Below are 20,739 nucleotides of genomic sequence, written 5' to 3'. Positions count from 1 at the left end.
TTTTAATATTTATTTTATTTATTCCCTTTTGTTGCCCTTGTTGTTTTATTGTTGTAGTTATTATTGTTGTTGTCGTTGTTGCATAGGACAGAGAAATGGAGAGAGGAGGGGAAGACAGAGAGGAGGAGAGAAAGATAGACACCTGCAGACCTGCTTCACCGCCTGTGAAGCGACTCCCCTGCAGGTGGGGAGCCGGGGTTCGAACCGGGATCCTTATGCCGGTCCTTGTGCTTTGTGCCACCTGCGCTTAACCCGCTGCGCTACAGCCTGACTCCCCCTTTTTTTCTTTTTAAATGAAGTATTATTTCCAAAAAGAAGCGTAAGCCAAAAGGTACAATCAGCTACTTAAAATTTGGTGGGAGAGGGACTGGGTGGTGGCTCACCTGGAATAGTGCACATGTTACCATACCCAAAGACCTGGATTCAAGTCCTTGCCCACATCTTTGGAGAAAAGCTTCACAAGCAGTGATATAGGTGGCTTTCCTTCTCTCTGCCTCTCTCTCCCTCTCAATCCTCTATCTCTTTCTCTCACCCCCTACCAAAAATAAAGAAAATAAAAAGAGAAGAAAAAGATGGGAAGGAAAGGAATAATAATAACAATAATAATAAAAAGGCCACTGGAAGCAGTGGAGTAGTTGTACAGGTACAGAGCTACAGTGATAACCCTGGTGGCTAAATAATGAGGTGAGGGGATTAGATTATATTAAGAACCCAGTTTGGGGAGAACAGGGCTATTAATCTACTTATAGTCTGGTATTTTCATAAAATAAGCCCATCTCAATACAAGAAAAAGAAAGAAATATATTTACTGGAAGTTTCATCTTATTTAATATAGAAACCATCTCCTTTTTCTGAAAACTTAAAAGGAATGCATAAGAACGGAAGATATTGGGGGTTGGATGGTAGCACACTTGGTTGAGCACACATTACTATATGCAAGGACCCAGGTTCAAGCCCCTGGTCTCCACCAGCAGGGAGGAAGCTTCATGAGTGGTGAAGCAGTGCTGCAGGTGTCTCTCTTTCTCCCTCCCTCTCTACCTACCACTTTCATTTCAGTTTCCCTCTGTCTCTATCCAATAAGTGAATAAATAAATGCATCAAAAAAGAATAGAAGTTATTGAATTAAAACATTTCACCCAATGTGTAGGCTTACCTGTATTCCAGCATGGCTACAGAGGTAAAAATCAAACTCATATGGATGAGTAATATCTGTATCCACAGTTGTTCCGGCTGGGATATTGCCACTTCGTCCCACCTAAATTTGGTCAAAGTTTAAACAAACAAGACAAAGGTAAAGAATATGTCTGAAAGCACTTTAAAAAATGGATAAACATATAGGCTAATCCTAGGTTTTATGACTTCCGCCTTGAACTATTAATTAAGCTGGCATTAAGAACAGACTTTACTTAGTCCTGATTCCTATTTAAATGCTGCTGAAAGTGAAAGTGGATAAAGGGCGGGGGTAGATAGCATAATGGTTATGCAGAGATTCTCACATCTGAGGCTCCAAAGTCCCAGGTTCAACCCCCCACACCACCAGAAGCCAGAGCTGGTAAGTGCATCAGTAAAATAAATAAAAATTAAAGTGAAAGCAAATAAACAACAAAAGAGTTATTAGTTGATGTTGCTGCTATGCTGGTAGTTTAGTGCAATACAGATGGAAGGCATGAAAAACAGATGTTTCCTAAGTTCTCCAAATTATGTTACTTGGGTATTTCTGAATATATGATTTATGAAAATTAGCATTTTCTTTCGAGAACACTATGTTTAGAGATAGAGACTGCCAACAACAGCATACACAATAATTGCCATTTCTTAAAACATTTATGTATTAGGTACTTTATGGACATTATTTCTAATCCTGATAATCCTATTATCAGGCACTGTTCCCATTTACATGGGGGAAACTAAGGTTCAGAAAAATACAATAACGTGCCCAACAGCACACAGTAAAGGTCAGAACTGGATGTCAACACTGAAATGATGGTAAGAGCCCGGTTCCTTTAATTTCATAGCAGCAGCTTCAATATCTTGTAAGGAAGCAGACACCATGATTTTCTCTGAGTAGTTATGATACAAATGAAATGGTTCAAAAAAAAATCTTTTTTTTTTTTTTAAATATTTATTTATTCATTTTCCCTTTGTTTTTGCCTTGTTGTTTTATTGTTGTAGTAGTTGTTGTTGATGATGTGTCTTCATTGTTGGATAGGACAGAGAGAAATGGAGAGAGGAGGGGGAGACAGAGAGGGGGAGAGAAAGATAGACACCTGCAGACCTGCTTCACCACTTGTGAAGCGACTCCCCTGCAGGTGGGGAGCCGGGGGCTTGAACCAGGATCCTCTCGCCGGTTCTTGTGCTTTGTGCCACCTGCACTTAACCGCTACGCTACCACCCGACTCCCCCCCAAAAAAAATCTTGACCATGAAAAGTTCATAGTAAAATGTTTTAAAATGCATATGTATTCTTGCCTCTGCTTCCTTACTCCAATTTTTAAGATCATAAACTGTTTTGTTTTATTTACTTATTTTACTGGGGGAGGATTAATAGTTTACAGTAAATACAATTTTTGATATATATGTGTAAAGTCTCCCAGTTTTCTTTTATTTAATTAATTTATTCTTTTTTGTTGCCCTTGTTGTTTTATTGTTGTAGTTATTATTGTTGTCATTGTTGTTGGATAGGACAGAGAGAAACAGAGAGAGAAAGGGAAGACAGAGGAGGGAGAGAAAGATAGACACCTGCAGACCTGCTTCACCGCTTGTGAAGCAACTCCCCTGTTGGTATCTTCTAATTCTGCTTTTAAAAACCCCTTCTGTTTCTTTTGGTTTAAATCCCCCCTGTTTAACACTATTCTATTTACATAACCACTTCATTCTATTTACATAACCTCTGTTAACAAGCACCACCTTCCCTCCAGGGCATTGGTGGTTTAGTGGTAGAATTCTCACCTGCTCCACCCCCTCTCCTTGTCATACCCTGATCCTCTCCTTGTCACACTCTGATTTTCACCAGTCACTTTTCTCTCCACCCTCTCTATGTCACATCCTGTTTCCACCCTACTTGGCAAGTATATATAAAGACAGCCTTGTGAGTTTTAGGGTACTTTAGTTTAGTTTAGCTTAGCTCAGCTTAGATTGTGCTGCGTCCTGCATGAATAAAGAGATACTGCCTACAGCTCAACCATGAGTCCCTGGTCGTCTGTTACCCGCCCATGAAGCCAGCCCGGTGAAAACAACACTCCCCTGCAGGTGGGGAGCCAGGGCTTGAACCGGGATCCTTCCTCTGGTCCTTGCGCTTATCCCACTGTGCTACCACCAGACTCCCAGTTTCCCTGTTTTCTACAAAACACAACTCTAGACTAGGTCCTCCTCCACCATCATACACCAGGACCCTGACACACACACCCTCACCCGCCAGCAGTCCTTTACTTTGGTGCATATTTACTTATTTTTTACTAGAGCACTGCCCAGCCCTGGTTTATGATGGTCCTGGGGATTGAATTTAGGGCCTCAGGGTCTCAAGCATGAAAGTCTTTTTGCATAGCCACTATACTATCTCCCTAGCCTCATAAACTATTTTAAGTTTAGGTTAACAACTTGACATATCAAAAAGTGCTTTGTTGACTCTGATGTTATTTTTGGCATATGAGGGACTGCTGTTAGTGGTTTAAGTTCTAACTTAAGTTCTTGAGCTAACATTCACCAAGCACACAATAAAGAAGCCGGTTTGTTTATTACTAGAGCACTGCTCAACTCTGGTTTATGGTAGTGCTGGAACTGAATTTAGGAGCTCAGAGCCTTAGGCATGAAAGTCACTTCTATAAACATTACGCTGTCTCCCCTGTCCAGTGTATGTTTATTTTTAACAAATAAATAGCTCAAATTAACAAATTAACAAATACTAAATGTTTATCTTTACTTAAAGAGGCATAAGAATGCCCTCAGGTTAATATCAGAGTTCTATTTGTTCCTAGTTATAAGATTTTAGGCACTGTAACTACCTTTCTGTGTCTGTTTCTTCACTTATAATAAATTACCTCCTCTCTATTATTACTGCTAGTAGTATTTAGAGTATTTTTTTTTTGTATTTAGAGTATTTTTAAAAAATATTTTTTAAATTATTTATTCCCTTTTGTTGCCCTTGTTGTTTTATTGTTGTAGCTATTGGATAGGACAGAGAGATATGAAGAGAGGAGGGGAAGACAGAGAGGGGCAGAGAAAGATAGACACCTGCAGACCTGCTTCACCGCATGTGAAGTGACTTCCCTTCAGGTGGGGAGCCAGGGGCTTGAACCCGGATCCTTAATGCTGGTGCTTGTGCTTTGCCCTTAACCCGCTGAGCTACCGCCGACTCCCAGTATTTAACGTATTACAGAAGTTGTTTAGGACAATGACTTAGAGGATTCTGGCGGCTTGAGAAGTGGCACAATGGGTAGAGTGCCAATGGGTTTGCAGGTATGAGGTTCTGAGTTAGAGCCCTAGTAATACATACGCCAGAGTAATGCTCTTTTTTTTTTTCTCTTGCAAATAAATAAATAAAACTTTAAAAATACGCCTTCTGGAAGCAGATTATCTGATCTGAATCCCAACTCAAACAGCAGGCCCTGAACTCATGACAGCTTCATTACTGCTCCCTCTGTAATCATACCCACCAAAAAATCTTATTCTCTGCTCACAGCATAAGAAAATAATTCTGTGAATTTTAAATGAAGCACATTAGAGAAAGTTTGCATAACCACTAACCACTCTAGAAAGGCCCTAGCTTTAAAAAAAAAAAATTTTTTTTCAGGAGAACATACTTTCAATAAACAAAAATGTAGGGACCAGGAGGTGATGCACCCAGTTTAGTGCACATTTTACAATGCACAAGGATATCTTGGTTTAAGCCTGGTCCCCACCTGCAGGGGGAGGCTTTACCTGTGGTAAAACAGAGCTGCAGGTGTCTCTTTCTCTATCCCTCCCTATCTCCCACTCTCCTCTCAATTTCTCTGTTTCTATCAAATAAATAATTATATAAAAACTTAATAAAGTGGCTGAGATACTATAATGGTTATGCAAAGAGACTTTCATGCCTGAGGCTCCAAATTCTCAGGTTCAATCTCCCACACCATCATAAGCTAGAGCTAGACAGTGCTCCAGTAAAATAACAATGATAATAATAATAATAATGATAATTTTAAAAGTTGCTGGCCAAAAGTGGCAGTATCACATATAGGCAAGACCCCAAGGATAAGTTAAAAAATAAATTAAAAAATTAAAATTAAAAACCTGAGTTTTTTTTTATTATAAAGTATGAGTTGTTGAACATCTGAAGTGCTGAAATCCTCAAGAATTAATAATTATTAACTTGTTTTGTTGCTCCTATTTTATAATCTGCTTTTTTAAAAAAATATTTATTTCCTTTGGTTGTCCTTGTTATTTTTTATTGTAGTTATTGTTGTTGTTGTTATTGATGTCTTCATTGTTGGATAGGACAGAGAGAAATGGAGAGAGGAGGGGAAGACAGAAAGGGGAAGAGAAAGAGACACCTGCAGACCTGCTTCACCGCTTGTGAGGTGACTCCCCTGCAGGTGGGAAGCCAGGGGCTCGAACTGGGATCCTTATCCTGGTCCTTGCACTTTGCACCACCTGCGCTTAACCTGCTGTGTTACTGCCCAGCTCCCATCTGTTTTTTTTTTTTTTTTTTAAGTCTGCCACTATATAACTCTGCTGTTGGCAAAGAGCCTTTGTTGAGTGTTCTATGAACTATATTTGATAGAGTTGGTTCAGAATACTATCATAACAGATATAAGATTACCCTTTCTGTTCTATCAGCACAAAATAACCGAGTGTGATGTCTCTTCTGAACTACAATGTAGGTTATTCCAGGTTGATAGTCTTTCTCCAAACTGATGCAGGCTTCTCGAATTGCTAGTAGTTCATAATATAATACCTAGAGAAGATGAAATGTAAAGTTTAAGATAGATGTCTTATACCAACTCAAAGTAAGATAAGGCTGTTTTTCCCATTTTGTTGCCCTTGTTATTACACTTGCTGTCATTATTGTTGTCATTGCTGTTGTTGGATAGGACAGAGAGAAATCGAGAGAGGAGGGGAGACAGAGAAGGGGAGAGAAAGACAGACACGGGCAGACCTGCTTCACCATTTGTGAAGCAACCCCCCTGCAGGTGGGGAGCCAGGGGTTCGAACCGGATCCTTACGCTGGTCCTTATGCTTTGCGCCATGTATGCTTAACCCGTCGCTACTGCCCGACCCCCCAGGATTTCATTTTTTTTAAAGATTTACTTAATATTTATAATGTTCACCACTCCAGGTTGACCTTTTAAGAGAGAGAGAAGACAGAGACAGACACACAGAGAGATGTCACAGCACTAAAGCTTCCTCCAATGCAATGGGGGGCCAGACTCAAACCTAGGTTACATAAGTGGCAAAGTAGATGTACTATTCAGGTAAGCTGCTTTGCCAGCCCAGATGTGTTTATTTTTAATAATACTAAGACCACAGTACTGCTCAGCTCTGGTTTATGGTTGTGCCAGGGATTGAATTTGGAGTCAGAGGCATGAAAATCTGGTGTATTATCATTATCTCCTTGGCCTAGTTTTAGGATTTCTTAGTCTCATTGTTTTACAGCTATTTACTTCTTTATTCCATCTTTATTATCAGAGCATGGTCTTAAAAATCAAGGTTTACACATTCATAGTGAATAAAGGGGAAAAAATCTAAGCAAGGAACGTATTTTGACATCAGGTGCTCTCAACTTGTCTTTCTTTCTGTACAGCCACAGTTTCATACATGTGCAATTTTACTGTTCCTGGTATTTTGTTTATTTATTTATTTATCACCAGAGCACTACTCAGTTCTGGTTTATGATGGTACTAGTGCTGGAGATTGAATCTGGGATCATGGGTGCCTTAGGCATCAAAGTCTTTTTGCATAACCAATATCTATCTTCCTAGCCTCAGGCCAATTTTTCATTCACATACATATATATATGTACATATATGTGTATGTGCATATATATACACACATATATGAAGAGAGAGATGGAGAGACATCAAAACACTGAAGCTTCCTTTGGTACTGTGGCACTCTCAATGTGGTGTCAGGGTTCAACCTTGAGCTGTGCTCAGCAAGGTATGTACCCTATCAGATGAGCTATATCTCAAGCCCATTAATTTCAGTTTTTTTCTTTTGCTTCTAGGGTTATTGCTGGGGCTTGGTACCTACACGGCTCCACCATTTCCAGTGGCTTTTTTTTTTTTAAGTGGGTAAAAGACAGAGATATATAGAGAAAAGAGAGACAGAGAAGAAGGAGAGGCACCTGTAGCACTGCTTATGAAGCTTTCCCCTGCAGGTGGGGACTAGGAGTTTGAACTCATGTCCTCATGCATGGAAATGTGTGTGCTTGACAGGTGAACCACCATCCAACACCCAACTTAAGTATCTTTTAACTCGAGAATCAGACACGACATTATAAGCACAATAGTTAATTTAACCATATAAGATTCCAGGCAACGAACCTGCCTAAACTGCCCTTCTGAAACACCATCCCGATAAAAGATGATACGAGTAGGTTTGAACCGAGTTGACTTATAAAATTGAATGAGAAGTTCTCGGACCATGGAGGCCAAGTCCTGGATGATCTCCTGTCGGGGCCTCTGAACTCTTACTGTGGCACAGTATCTACTTGGGTGGGCATCCATACTACCTACAACCTGGGTTGGAAAAAGTAAAGAAAAAGAGAAGTTTATTAAAAAAAACCTACATAAATATGCATTTAAAATTTTATTTATTTATTTTAAATATTTATTTATTCCCTTTTGTTGCCCTTGTCTTGTTGTAGCTATTGATGTCATCGTTGTTGGATAGGACAGAGAGAAATGAAGAGAGGAGGGGAAGGCAGAGAGGGAAAGAGAAAGATGGACACCTGCAGACCTGCTTCACTGCTTGTAATGCGACTCCCCTGCAGGTGGGGATCTGGGGGCTCGAACCGGATCCTTACGCCAGTCCTTGCGCTTTGCGCCATGTGCGCTTAACCCGCTGCGCTACCGCCCGAGCCCCTTTAAAAATGTATTTATCTATCTAGGAGAGAGAAGGAAGAACCAGAGTGTTCTGGTTCTCTGACACATGTGATGCTGGGGACTGAACTCAGGACCTAATGACTGCAAGTCCCATGCTTTAAAGACTGCACCACCTCCTGGGCAGCATGAATATGAACTTTTACCACATTAATAATTGAAAAAAGGGGACTAGTTGATGACTTCCCTGGTAGAGTACACATGTTACATGCAAAGACTGGGGATTCAAGGACCCAGTCCCCAAATGGGGGGGGGGGTGTCGTGGAGGGGGAAGCTTCACTAGCAGTGGAGCTAGGCAGCAAGTATTCCTCCTTCTCTGTCTCTTCCCCCTTCTCTTGTTCTCTTAAAAATGAAACAAATAGGGGGTTGGGCGGTAGTGCAGCGGGTTAAGCGCACATGGCGCAAAGCACAAGGACAGCATAAGGATCCCAACTGAAGCCTCCCTTCTCCCCACCTGCTGAGGGGTCGCTTCACAAGTGGTGAAGCAGGTCTGCAGGTGTCTATCTTTCTCTCCCTCCTCTGTCTTCCTCTCCTTTCTTCATTTCTCTCTGTCCTATCCAACAGCGACATCAGTAACAATAATAATAACGACAACGATAAAAACAAGGGCAACAAAAAGGAAAAGAAATGATATAAAATATATTATATACTATATATTATGTTATATATTATATAATTATAATGCATATGATTATATTATAATATATATAATTTTATAATTATATAAAATAAATATATATAACAAAAACAGAAAGATAAAAAACTGGCAGCTGGGAGTGGTGGTATTATGCTGGTACTGAATCCCATTGATAACCCTGGTGGACAAAACATGAAAAAAGTACATAGTCTTATATTGTGCAGGCACCAAGTCCCAGCAGTAACCCCAGTGGCAATAAAAAAGAAAAAAATGCACATAGGTTTAATTTAATTTTTATTTTATTATAACCCTATTATTTATCCTTGTTCATGTTCAGAGTGATCAAAAACTGGTAACTCCAGAGCATAGTATAATAAAAGATTGCTATAGGGGCAAAATGTATTTTCCCATAAGTAGGCTGAACTTTACATAGATCCCAATTTACAGATGTTGTGGGCTGACCTAAGATTTATATGGAAAGCAACATAAAGACATAGGAGAAGAGAGATATGGGGGCTAGGTAGCGGCAGACCTGGCTGAGAGAATATATTACAATGTGTAAGGACCCAGGTTTGAGCCCCTGGTCCCCACCTGCAGGGGGAAGTTTTGCAAGTGGTTAAGCAGTGCTGTAGGTGTCTCTTTCTCACTCTATCATCCCTTACCCTCTCGATCTCTGGTTGTTTCTATCCAATAAATAAATATAATTAAGAAAGAAAAGAGAGATAAGGCTGGCAAATCCTTTAAAAAGTTGGCTTTTCTAATCTTTTTAAAAATAACTTAGCAAATCATCTCAGAAGTCGTAATTAAGACTTTAGCATCATCTTAAAACTGCTATGCTCCATAAACTTTGAAATATTTTTTTTCTCTCTTACTACAGTGTATTTGAACAGAAAGCCTAAATATTTGTACATCTTGGATGGACCCTGAAAAAATCATGTTGAGTGAAATAAGTCAGAAACAGAAGGATGAATATGGGATGATCTCACTCTCAGGCCGAAGTTGAAAAACAAGATCAGAAAAGAAAACACAAGTAGAACCTGAAATGGAATTGGCGTATTGCACCAAAGTAAAAGACTCTGGGGTGGGTGGGTGGGGAGAATACAGGTACAAGAAGGATTCAGAAGACCTAGTGGGATTTGTATTGTTATATGGGAAACTGGGCAATGTTATGCATGTACAAACTATTGTATTTACTGTTGAATGTAAAACATTAATTCCCCAATTAAAAAAAAAAACTTATGCATGTACAAACTATTGTATTTACTATTGAATGTAAAACATTAATTCCCCAATAAAGAAATAAATTTAAAAAAATAACTTAGGAAATCATCTCAGAAGTCATAATTAAGACTTTAGCATCATCTTAAAACTGCTATGCTCCATAAACTTTGAAATATTTTTTTCTCTCTTACTACAGTGTATTTGAACAGAAAGCCTAAATATTTGTACATAATAGTCTTGCTGCATTGTATTTGTCCTCTAGCTTTGGTCTCAGATAAGTAATGTTGTTCTGAAAGTAGCTACCTTGAGATAAGCTGGGGATATGATCTGACCTGCCAATATTCATGTACAGCAGAGAAGCAACTAGAGAAGCTAGAATTCCTTCATTCTTTACCCCAATAAGAATTTTGGCCACACTCCCACAGAGGGGAATATTAGAGGAAGATGATCAGAGGGTCCTGAATTCCAGTCCCTCCAGGACTCAGAACTTTTTTAACAAGAAACCTGCTTTCGCACCATCACTGAGAGGGAAGAGATTCTGGAGGACACCTGAGCAAGTCAGGTTCTGTTTCACTTATCTGAAAGGGAAGAGGAAAAATGGACAATTCTGGAATGATTTCACTCAAGGGCAATGTACAGAACTGAAACACCTGAACTTGAAAAAAGAATATATATTTATATTTAACCTATAATGATAATCTTGGGAGAACTATGGTGGTTACTGCTGTGGAAGGGGTATACACAGAACTTTGGTGGTGGGAATAGTGTAGAATCATACTCTTATTATCTTGTAATCTTGTAAATAACTGATGAAAATTTAAAAAGGGGGCTGGGTGGTAGCGCAAAGGGTTAAGCGCACATGGCGTAAAGCGCAAGGACTGGAGTAAGGATCCCGGTTCAGGCCCCTGGCTCCCAACCTGCAGGGGGATCGCTTCACAAACGGTTCTTTCTCTCCCTCTCTCTGTCTTCCTCTCCTCTCTTGATTTATTTCTGTCCTATCCAACAACAGCAATGACAACAACAATAATAATGACAACAACAAGGGTAACAACAAGGGCAACAAAATGGGAAAAATAGCCTCCAGGAGCAGTGGATTTGTAGTGCAGGCACCGAGTCCCAGAAATAATCCTGGAGGCAAAAAAAAATATATATATATATAGGGAGACTTAGGATACAAAAAGTGTGAGATATAAACACAACAATTTATGCAGAAGATAGAGTGCCAGATTTACATGTATGGGACCCTATGTTTGATCCCTGGCACTGTATATGCCAGAGTGGTGTTCTGGTTTGTCCCCTCCTCTTTAATTAAATAAATGATTTAAAAAAAGAAAATTTAAAAAGAGAGAGAATAACTGTCTTTAATTTTCTTTCTCTCACACACATTTCTTCCTTTTTGCCTTCTTTTCATTCTCCTTTTACTGTCAGGGCTTTTTGGGTACTTCATACCTGCTAGGTTCCACAGCTCATGATAGAATCTCCCCCCCACCCCCCACCCCCGCACCTAGATAGAGAGGGAGGAGGAGACATAGATAGCAGATTACAGCACTGCTCCACTGCTCTTGAAGCTTCCCCTTTGTATGGTGCACCCATACAGCAGTTAGAGTTTGAATCCAGGTCCCCACAATGGACGCATCTGTGTCCATACACAGCTTTTTATTTTCAGCTTCCAAGCCAGACAATATTAATTTAAAAAATTACCAGGGTCTCTTTTGTGCTCAATTTTATCACTCCAGGCCTTTTTTTTTTTTTCTTTCAGAAAGAGACGGAGAGGGGGAGACACCACTGAGAGCTTCCTCTGGTGCACCTCTCATGTAGTTTTGGGACTTGAACCTGGGTCATGTGAATGGCAAAGCACATGCCCTACCTGATGAGTAATCTCTTTGAATGAGAATAATAGTTAAAAAGAAATCTAAAGCATATTTGATCACCAAACTCAGCAACAAAATAACAAATAACCCCATTCAAAAATGGGGAGAGGGTATGAACAGAATGTTCACCAAAGAAGAGATCCAAAAGACATGATCCGGGAGGTGGCACAGTGGATAAAGCACTGGACTCTCAGGCATGAGGTCCTGAGTTCAGTCCCCAGCAGCACATGCACCAGAGTGATGTCTGATTCTTTCTCTCTCTTCTCTTATCTTTCTCATTAATAAATAAATAAAATATTAAAAAAGAGATTCAAAAGGCCAATAAACATGAAAAAATGCTCCAAGTCATTGATGGTCAGAGAAATGAAAATAAAGACAATAATGAGATACCACTTCACTCCTGTGAGAATGTCATGCATCAGAAAGGGTAGCAGCAACAAATGCTGGAGAGGTTATGGGGACAAAGGACCCTCCTGCACTGCTTGGTGGGAATACAAATTGGTCCAACTCCTGTGGAAATCAGTCTGGAGAACCCTCAGAAGGCTAGAAGTGAACCTACCCTATGACCCTGCCATTCCTCTCCTGGGGATATATTCCAATGAATCAAACAAAACCATCCAAAAAGATCTGTGTATACCTATATTCATAGCAGCACAATTTGTAATAGCCAAAACCTGGAAGCAACCCAGGTGTCCAAAAACAGATGAGTGGCTGAGTAAGTTGTGTTATATATACACAATGAAATACTACTCAGCTATTAAAAGTGATGAATTCAACTTCCTTCACGTCATCTTGGATGGAGCTTGAAGGAATCATGTTAAGTGAGATCAGCCAGAAAGAGAAGGAAGAATATGAGATGATCTCACTCATAGACAGAAGCTGAGAAATAAGGACAGAAGGGAAAACACAAAGTAGAACTTGGATTGGAATTGGTGTATTGCACCAAAGTGGGGCAGGGGGGAGGGTTCAGGTCCTGGAAGACAGAGGAGGACCTAGTGGGGTTTGAATTGTTATGTGGAAAACTGAGAAATGTTACACATATACAATCCATTGTATTTTATTTTACAGTTGACTGTAAACCATTAATTCCCCAGTAAAAAATAAAAAAAGAATATCTGAAAGTTAGCTCATACTCTCTATAGGGTTATGCATTTTTAATTAAAGATTTCATTGATTTATTAATGAGAAATATAGGAGGAGAGAAAGAACCAGACTTTAGTCTGGTACATGTGCTGTTTGGGGATTGAACTCAGGACCTCATGCTTGAAAGTCCAATGCTTTATCCACTGTTACCACCTCCCAGACCACAACATGTGTACTTAACAAAGAAAACGCCATTAAAGTTTAAAACGTTGAAAACAAAATGTTGGTCTCTACCTAAGCCTTAGATTAAATAAACCTGCCTAGTGATACTCACAGCGGCAATAGAAGGCTTCTTCCCATCGCCAGCAGGAGGATGAGTGACATCTGCTCCCAAGAAGATGACTGGTTGCTGGAACACAGAAGGTCTTCAACACATTTTTAGAAAGAGTTAGATAATTTATCTTAGTCATCATTCGCGTATCTGTTTCATACTACTATAGCACAAATGCATGGTGCATGTGACCTCAGAGGAGGTCCTATGTAAACAGCTTCCTAGGCCTAAACTACTGATAGTTCCAGTTTCTCCTTTCATCACTTTCTAGTCAGTGAAGTAAGAGCTGCCACAATCTGTCTATCCAATGTCTTATTTGGAGTGGTTTTCTGCCTTAAGCACTGCTATCGGTGGCTGCAAACACAACCAGGGCTAGCATTCTTCAGAAAAAGCATAGAATAATAATCTTCCTCATAGTAATTCATCAACTTTTATCAATCTTTCTTTAAGCTACTTATATCTTTTTTTTTTAGATTTTAAAAAATATTTTTCTTTTCCTTTTTGTTGCCCTTGTTGTTTTTATTGTTGTAGTTATTATTGTTGTTGACATCGTCTTTGTTGGGTAAGACAGAGAGAAATGGAGAGAGATGGGGAAGACAGAGTGCGAGAGAAAGACAGACAACTGCGGACCTGATTCGCCACCTGTGAAGCGACTCTCCTGCAGGTGGGGAGCCGGGGGCTCGAACCGGGATCCTCACGCCGGTCCTTGTGCTTTATGCCATGTGCGCTTAACCCACTGCAAAACTACCCGACTCCCAAGCTACTTATATCTTAAGCCTATGCCCTCTCTCAAAGAACAACAACAACAACAAAATCTCCCCCAGCATTTTATGGGGGGCAGTAGCATTAATGGTTTGCAGTACAGTTGTTGACACTTGGGTATAACTTCTTATTTCCCTATGATAGGTGTCTGCAAAACTCTCATCCTCTTAGGTCCTCTGCTGAGCCATCATGCACCAGGATCCCAAGTGAAAGAATCTTTAGACTTTACACAGCACAGGACTATAGGAGGGACTATTCCCCTCCCCCTAGTCAAAGGTGTAAGTTTGGATAACGTATACTTAATGATCTTAAAGTAGCATGGAGTTACTTTTATTTTAAAACTATACCTTTTAATAGAAGACTTTAGTTCTTGAACTTGCTGAAAAAGTTCTATATTCATTTCATTTATGAATCTCATCTATTTTTTTAAAATATCTAGTTCAATGAAAGAGAGGGGAGGGGAGAGGAAGGCACAGACACCAGAGCTCTGCTCAGCTCTGGCTTATGATGGTACTGGGGACTGATTAACCACTGGGCCTCAAAGCCTCAAGCATAAGAGTCTTTTGCATAACCATTATGCTATATCTCCCCAACCCTGAATCTCATCTCTTATTTAACTGGGGGTAGAATGGAAAAATGGGGTGGGGGGAATGTTAATATGTCAAACATACACAAACCCACACCTATGTTAATGCTTACTTATGTTGAATGCTATTTTAGATGTTTAATATTTTAGAGCCCCAATTGTCTCAGCTACTTAAAAGGAGATCATTTGTTCAGTTCTCCAAATACCAGCTTTTTTTCAGGTCTTTAAGTTGTGTTTCATATTCTCAACAGTTCTTGATGACCTAAAAGGGCCACCTGTTGTCCCATTAACTGTAGTAGGCATTGGGATGGTTTATTTACCTGATAATCCCTTTCCCTTCTTCCTTCTCTTTCTATCTTTCTTTCTAAAGATTATTTATTTATTAGAAATGTAGGAGGAGAGAGAGAAAGAACCAGACATCATTCTGGTACATGTGCTGCTGGGGATCGAACTTAGGACGTCATACTCAAGAACCTAATAATTTATTCACTGACCTACTTCCCGGACCACTCTTCCTTTACTTTCCAGGTGAGTTATCTCATAACAACAATCAACTAGCAACTATCAAATAATGAGAAATTTCCTCAAGCATTCCAGTGAAAAATAAAGAGCTCTTAATATTCTCTAGCTAGGTAAGACGTACTCTGCATACTAAATGAAAATGGAAGTCAGGGTGATGGAGATAGCATAGTGGTTATGCAAAGAGACTCTTATGCCTGAGGCTCTGAATTTTGAGGTTTAATATCCACTTCTCCCCTCCCCACCATAATAAACCAAAGCTGAGGAGTGCTCTGAAAAAAAAGAAAGAGAAGGAAAGAAAAGAAAGGAAGGAAGGAAGGAAGGAGGGAGGGAGGGAGGGAGGGAGGGAGGGAGGGAGGGAAGGAAGGAAGGAAGGAAGGAAGGAAGGAAGGAAGGAAGGAAGGAAGAAAAAATGGAAGTGGGAGATTTTTTTTTCCTAAGAAATCTCTTAATCTTGTCAATCCAAACTCTTAATTTTTTTTTTTTTTTGGCCACAAAGTCTACTTTATCACTCATGAAAGGATTTGAATTGAAGTTGTCTATTACACAGATCTTAGATAAGGTAATATATAGAAAAATTAAGACATGAAAATGAAAACCTTATTATTAGCTTATCTTACCTTTGATGAGGTACAAGAATATTATTGATCCCACCAAGTTTAACATTTATCTTCAGGCACAGGTTAGAGAGAGTTTGAGGGGATGTTTTTATTACATTCTTGACTTGAACACATTGTGTAGCCATACCCAAAAGTGTGTCACCGACACGTTTCACTTCCGCTATGGAACAAATGCAAATACCGTTAGTTAGAAAAAAGAGAAAACTTTACTGAAAATTAAGCTATGAGATTTTTCTCCTTGAAATACAACACTGTGGGAGTCGGGCTGTAGCACAGCGGGTTAAGCACAGGTGGCGCAAAGCACAAGGACCGGCATAAGGATCCCGGTTCAAGCCCTGGCTCCCCACCTACAGGGGGGTTGCTTCACAGGCGGTGAAGCAGGTCTGCAGGTGTCTGTCTTTCTCTCCTCCTCTCTGTCTTCCCCTCCTCTCTCCATTTCTCTCTGTCCTATCCAAAAATGACAACAACAATAATAACTACAACAATAGAAAAAAAACAACAAGGGCAACAAAGGGAATAAATAAAATAAATATCAAAAAAAATTAAAAAAAAAAGAAATACAACACTGTATTAAAAGATACCAAAATTCACACAACACTAAAACAATGTTGTTAAAATTTACAGTACAGTTCTTTGAACATTAGCTCACATTTTAGTAATGATTTACTAAAATTCTTTTTTTGTTTATGAAGGAATATATAATTTCATCATCATAAAAATAGTATGACCTAAATAACTAAAAAAAAATAAAGAAAAAAAAATCATACAATCCTTTGCTGACACTTTATGGTACTCTCTTCAGTAATTTTCTCATTTACGTTATTTAGTGTATTTATAATTCAGTTTATTTATAAATTTCAATCAGATTTTACAACTTTTAATTAACTGCTTAAAGATTCCCTTTATTTGGGAGTCCAGCAGTAGCGCAGCAGGTTAAGCGCACGTACCATGAAGCGGAAGAACTGGCGGAAGGATCTGGTTCGAGCCCCGGCTCCCCACCTCCCCACCTGCAGGGGAGTTGCTTCACAGGTGGTGAAGCAGGTCTGCAGGTGTCTTTCTCTCCCTCTCTCTGTCTTCCCCTCCTCTCTGCATTTCTCTCTGTCATTTCTCTCTGCCCTATCCAACAACAACGACATCAATAATAATAACAACAATAACTACAACAATAAAAAATAAAGGCAACAAAAGGGAAAATAAATATTTTTTAAAAGATTCTTTTTATTTATTACATATGAAAAACTTTCACATGAGGCAGAGAGGAGAAGAGAAAAAGACAAGCCAAAGCCCTATTTATACATTCTGTGCCAGGGATTGAACCAGCGATCTCAGGCCTGAGAGTGTGATGGTCCACCAGAGTTATTCCCTAGATGTTCTAATCTTAAAAGTATAGACGTATACAGTGTAAAGAATAAAATATGCCTATTCATTTCCCCCTCTCTGCCTCTAAAACTACCACAAAGGGAGTCTGGCGGGTAGTCCAGCAGGTTAAGTGCAGGTGGCTCAATGCGCAAGGACTGCCATAAGGATCCCGGTTCAAGCCCCCAGCTCCCCACCTGCAGGGGGGTCGATTCACAAGGTGTGAAGAAGCAGGTCTTCAGGTGTCTATCTTTCTCTCCCCCTGTCTTCCCCTCCTCTCTCCGTTTCTCTCTGTCCTATCCAACAACAATGACATCAATAATTACAGCAATAAAACAACAAGGGCAACAAAAGGGAATTGAAAAAAAAACTACCACAAAAAGTTCCCTATACATAACTTCTTACATGGAAAACATTTTAAAATCAGTACAGAGAAGATAACTATATAGTGTGCAACTTATCATGTAAACTTAATATAGTATGTTTTGAATCTTTATATATATATATATATAGTGCCCTTATTATTTATAGCTGTAGTTATTATGTTTCTAAATAGGATATATAACCAATCATCTTTTTATTATTGATTTTGGAATAGAGACAGAAAGAAAATGAGAGGGAAAGGGGAGACACACACACCGAGAGAGAGACAGAGACAGAGACAGAGAGAGAGGGAGGGAGAGAGAGAGGGAGAGAGAGAGAGACTCCTGTAGCCCTGGTCTACTGGTCATGAAGCTTCCCTCCTGCAACAGGATACTTTTTTTTTTTTTGCCTCCAGGGCTATTGCTGGGCTCAGTGCCTGCACCACGAATCCACTGCTCCTGGAGGCCATTTTTCCCCCTTTTGTTGCCCTTGTTGTTGTAGCCTTGTTGTGGTTATTATCATTATTGCCATTGTTGATGTGTGCTGTTGGATAGGACAGAGAGAAATGGAGAGAGGAGGGGAAGACAGAGAGGGGGAGAGAAAGACAGACACCTGCAGACCTGCTTCACCGCCTGTGAAGCGACTCCCCTGCAGATGGAGATCCGAGAGCTGGAACCCGGATCCTCACGCTGGTCCTTACGCTTTGCGCCACTTGCGCTTAACCCACTACGTTACCGCCCGACCCCCAACAGGATACATTTTTATAAGGAAAACAAAGGTGTTAGAAAATGTATATGTTGGAGACTGGGTGGTGACCCATCTGGTTGAATGTACATGCTACAATGCACAAGAACTCAAGTGCAAGTCCTCAGTCCCCACCTGCAGGGAGAAAGACACACAAACAGTGCAGCAGGGCTGCAGGTGTCTCTTTCTCTCTATCTATCTTCCTCTTCCCTCTCTTGATTTCTGTCTCTATCTGATATATAAATAAAATTTAAAAATAAGTATGTATATTTAACATTTTGATAGATATTGGCAATGTATCTTCCCAAAAGAGTCAATTCATTCATTCATTCATTCATTCATTCATTCATTCATTCATTCTTTGATGTGCATCTAATATACTTTGCCAGGCTCTGGATACACAATGGGAAGTCAAAAGGAGACAATATTCCTGCCCTCACAAAGACAGCAGACTAGTCAAAAAAGTACCCAAGGGGGTCGGGCATTGGTGCACCAAGTTAATTGCACATAGTATGAAGTGCAAGTTCCTGTGCAAGGATCCTGGTTCAAGCTCTTGGCTCCCCACTTGCAAGGGGGCCACTTCACAAGCAGTGAAGCAGGTTTTCAGGTGATTCTCTTTCTCTCTCCCTCTCTTAATTTCTCTCTGTCCTATCCAATAAAATGGGAAAAAATGGCCACCAGGAGCAGTGGATTCGTAGTGCTGGCACCAGCACTGATCCCCAGTGATAACCCCAGAAGCAAAAGGGAGAGAGACAGAGAGACAGAGAGAGGGAGAGAGAGAGAGAGAGAGAGAGAGAGAGCCAAGTGGTGGCGCAGCAGGTTAAGCACACCTGGTGGAAGGTGCACGAACCGGCATCAGGATCCCAGTTTGAGCCCCCAGTTCCCCACCTGCAGGGGAGTCGCTTCACAGGTGGTGTAGCAGGTCTGCAGGTGTCTATCTTTCTCTCCCCCTCTCTGACTTCCCCATCTCTCTCCATTTCTCTCTGTCCTATTCAACAACAACGATGATAAACAACAAGAGCAACAAAAGGGAAAAAAGTTAAAGAAAAAAGAAAAAAGTCACCAAGGGGTATAGTTATACAAAAGATTTTCATGCCTGGTGGCACTGGACCTTGCACATACATGATTGCACCACTCCTAAGATGATTTTTTCATTTTTTTTTTATAAAGAGAGGGAGCGAGAGAAGGGTCACAGCATGATAGGGTCCCCTGATGCCATGGAGACCCCACAGTCACACACACAGCAAGGCAAGAGCCCTAACAGTGAACTATCTTCTGAGCCCACTTAATTTTTTTTTTCACAAAGTCTCTTCTTTGCCTCTTAAAGTAACAAAACGTGGTGTTTTTATTTTTTTAAATCCTCTAACTATATAGTATTCTAATTTGTGAAAATTTTACAAATATATTTCAGTATGATTCTAAAAGGACTACCAGGAAATCAGGAAGAAAGTCAGTCTTAAAATGATCTCACCATATACTGGCGTCTTTCCTGGTAGGATGACGATGATGAGCTGCAGCCCTGAATAGGTGTTCTTGAGATGCCGGAACATGGGCTCCACACTGTCTGCCCCCTGTGCATATTTGCAGAAGCAAGGCTGGCCTTGGATGGGCATCCCTGCATCCTTGGAAATCTTCCGCAGCTGGTCTGTGAAACCCCTAGGACAGACCACTAAAAATAAAACTCGTCTCCAGTTATCAATAAATAACAAAATAGATGTGGAAGGGAAAGGAGAATGAAGGAAAGATTTTTTGGCCTCACATATGAAGGGGTCAGTAAACTCTTGATGCTAAGAAATATGGCACATCAGTAATATATTTTGCAAGCTATGAACACTATTATGTAGTTATATGGCATTTTGTAATTCACAAAGAATATGAGTACTAGGGTATATAGGGTAAGAGTTTAGCTCTGGGGTTAGCATAACAAGTACCAACCCCAGTTCTGTTCTATAAAATTTCAGGCAGAACTTTTTTGGTTTTCCCCATCTGTAAAATGATTACTTTCCATTATAAAACTAGTGTGAAGGTTAAATGAGAATATATGGAAAGTAACTAATTAGCATGCTACTCAAGATATATTAAGCTTAATAAATTTTGGCTATTACACATTTTCTAATTTGATTCTGACAATAATCATAAGCAAGTGGTAGGTTGGGTATTACTCCCAATTTATAAATCAGAAAAAATATTTCAAGGATAGTAAGTATTAGGCCAAGGTCAAATGGCAGTGTTACAACTATGACCTTGTCTAGAATCTCTACAACAATGTCTCAAAGCAGGATAGTAGGAAAGATTACATCCTCAGAAAAGATTAAAAAAAAAAAAAAAATATATATATATATATATATACATATATATTCAAAAGTAGACAAGATAGTCAGCATTTCAATCTATTTATATCCACATCGAAAAAAGCAGAAGACCAATAATTTCATATTCAAATAAAATTCTGAATCTAGCCTAGGATAAATTATATATATCCATCCATCCCCCGAGGTCCTGTGACCCTCAACTGGAATGACTAGGTTGGAAAGTGAATAACTGAATGAATGAACGATGTGATTCAGAT

At 39.8% G+C, this 20,739-nt stretch overlaps 1 protein-coding gene across 5 annotated transcripts in view; it reads right to left on the bottom strand.

Annotated features, from left to right (window-relative positions):
* The window catches only part of AGO3 (argonaute RISC catalytic component 3), a 104,026-nt gene that overhangs the window by 9,403 nt on the left and 73,884 nt on the right, over positions 1–20,739 (bottom strand). For all 5 annotated transcript variants that reach the window (XM_060205875.1, XM_060205879.1, XM_060205877.1 and 2 more), the window contains 6 exons: positions 19,642–19,826; positions 15,708–15,867; positions 13,224–13,314; positions 7,520–7,714; positions 5,797–5,931; positions 1,154–1,255 (listed from right to left, as the gene is read on the bottom strand). In XM_060205875.1, coding sequence (XP_060061858.1) covers positions 1,154–1,255; positions 5,797–5,931; positions 7,520–7,714; positions 13,224–13,314; positions 15,708–15,867; positions 19,642–19,826 — 868 coding nt within the window. The remainder of the gene's footprint in view (positions 1–1,153; positions 1,256–5,796; positions 5,932–7,519; positions 7,715–13,223; positions 13,315–15,707; positions 15,868–19,641; positions 19,827–20,739) is intronic.

The sequence above is a fragment of the Erinaceus europaeus genome, chromosome 13 (genome assembly GCF_950295315.1).
Source record: "Erinaceus europaeus chromosome 13, mEriEur2.1, whole genome shotgun sequence".
In the NCBI taxonomy this organism is placed as follows: Eukaryota; Metazoa; Chordata; class Mammalia; order Eulipotyphla; family Erinaceidae; genus Erinaceus; species Erinaceus europaeus.
Note: the sequence above shows the minus strand (reverse complement) of the source record. Positions and strands in the feature narration are given on the sequence as shown.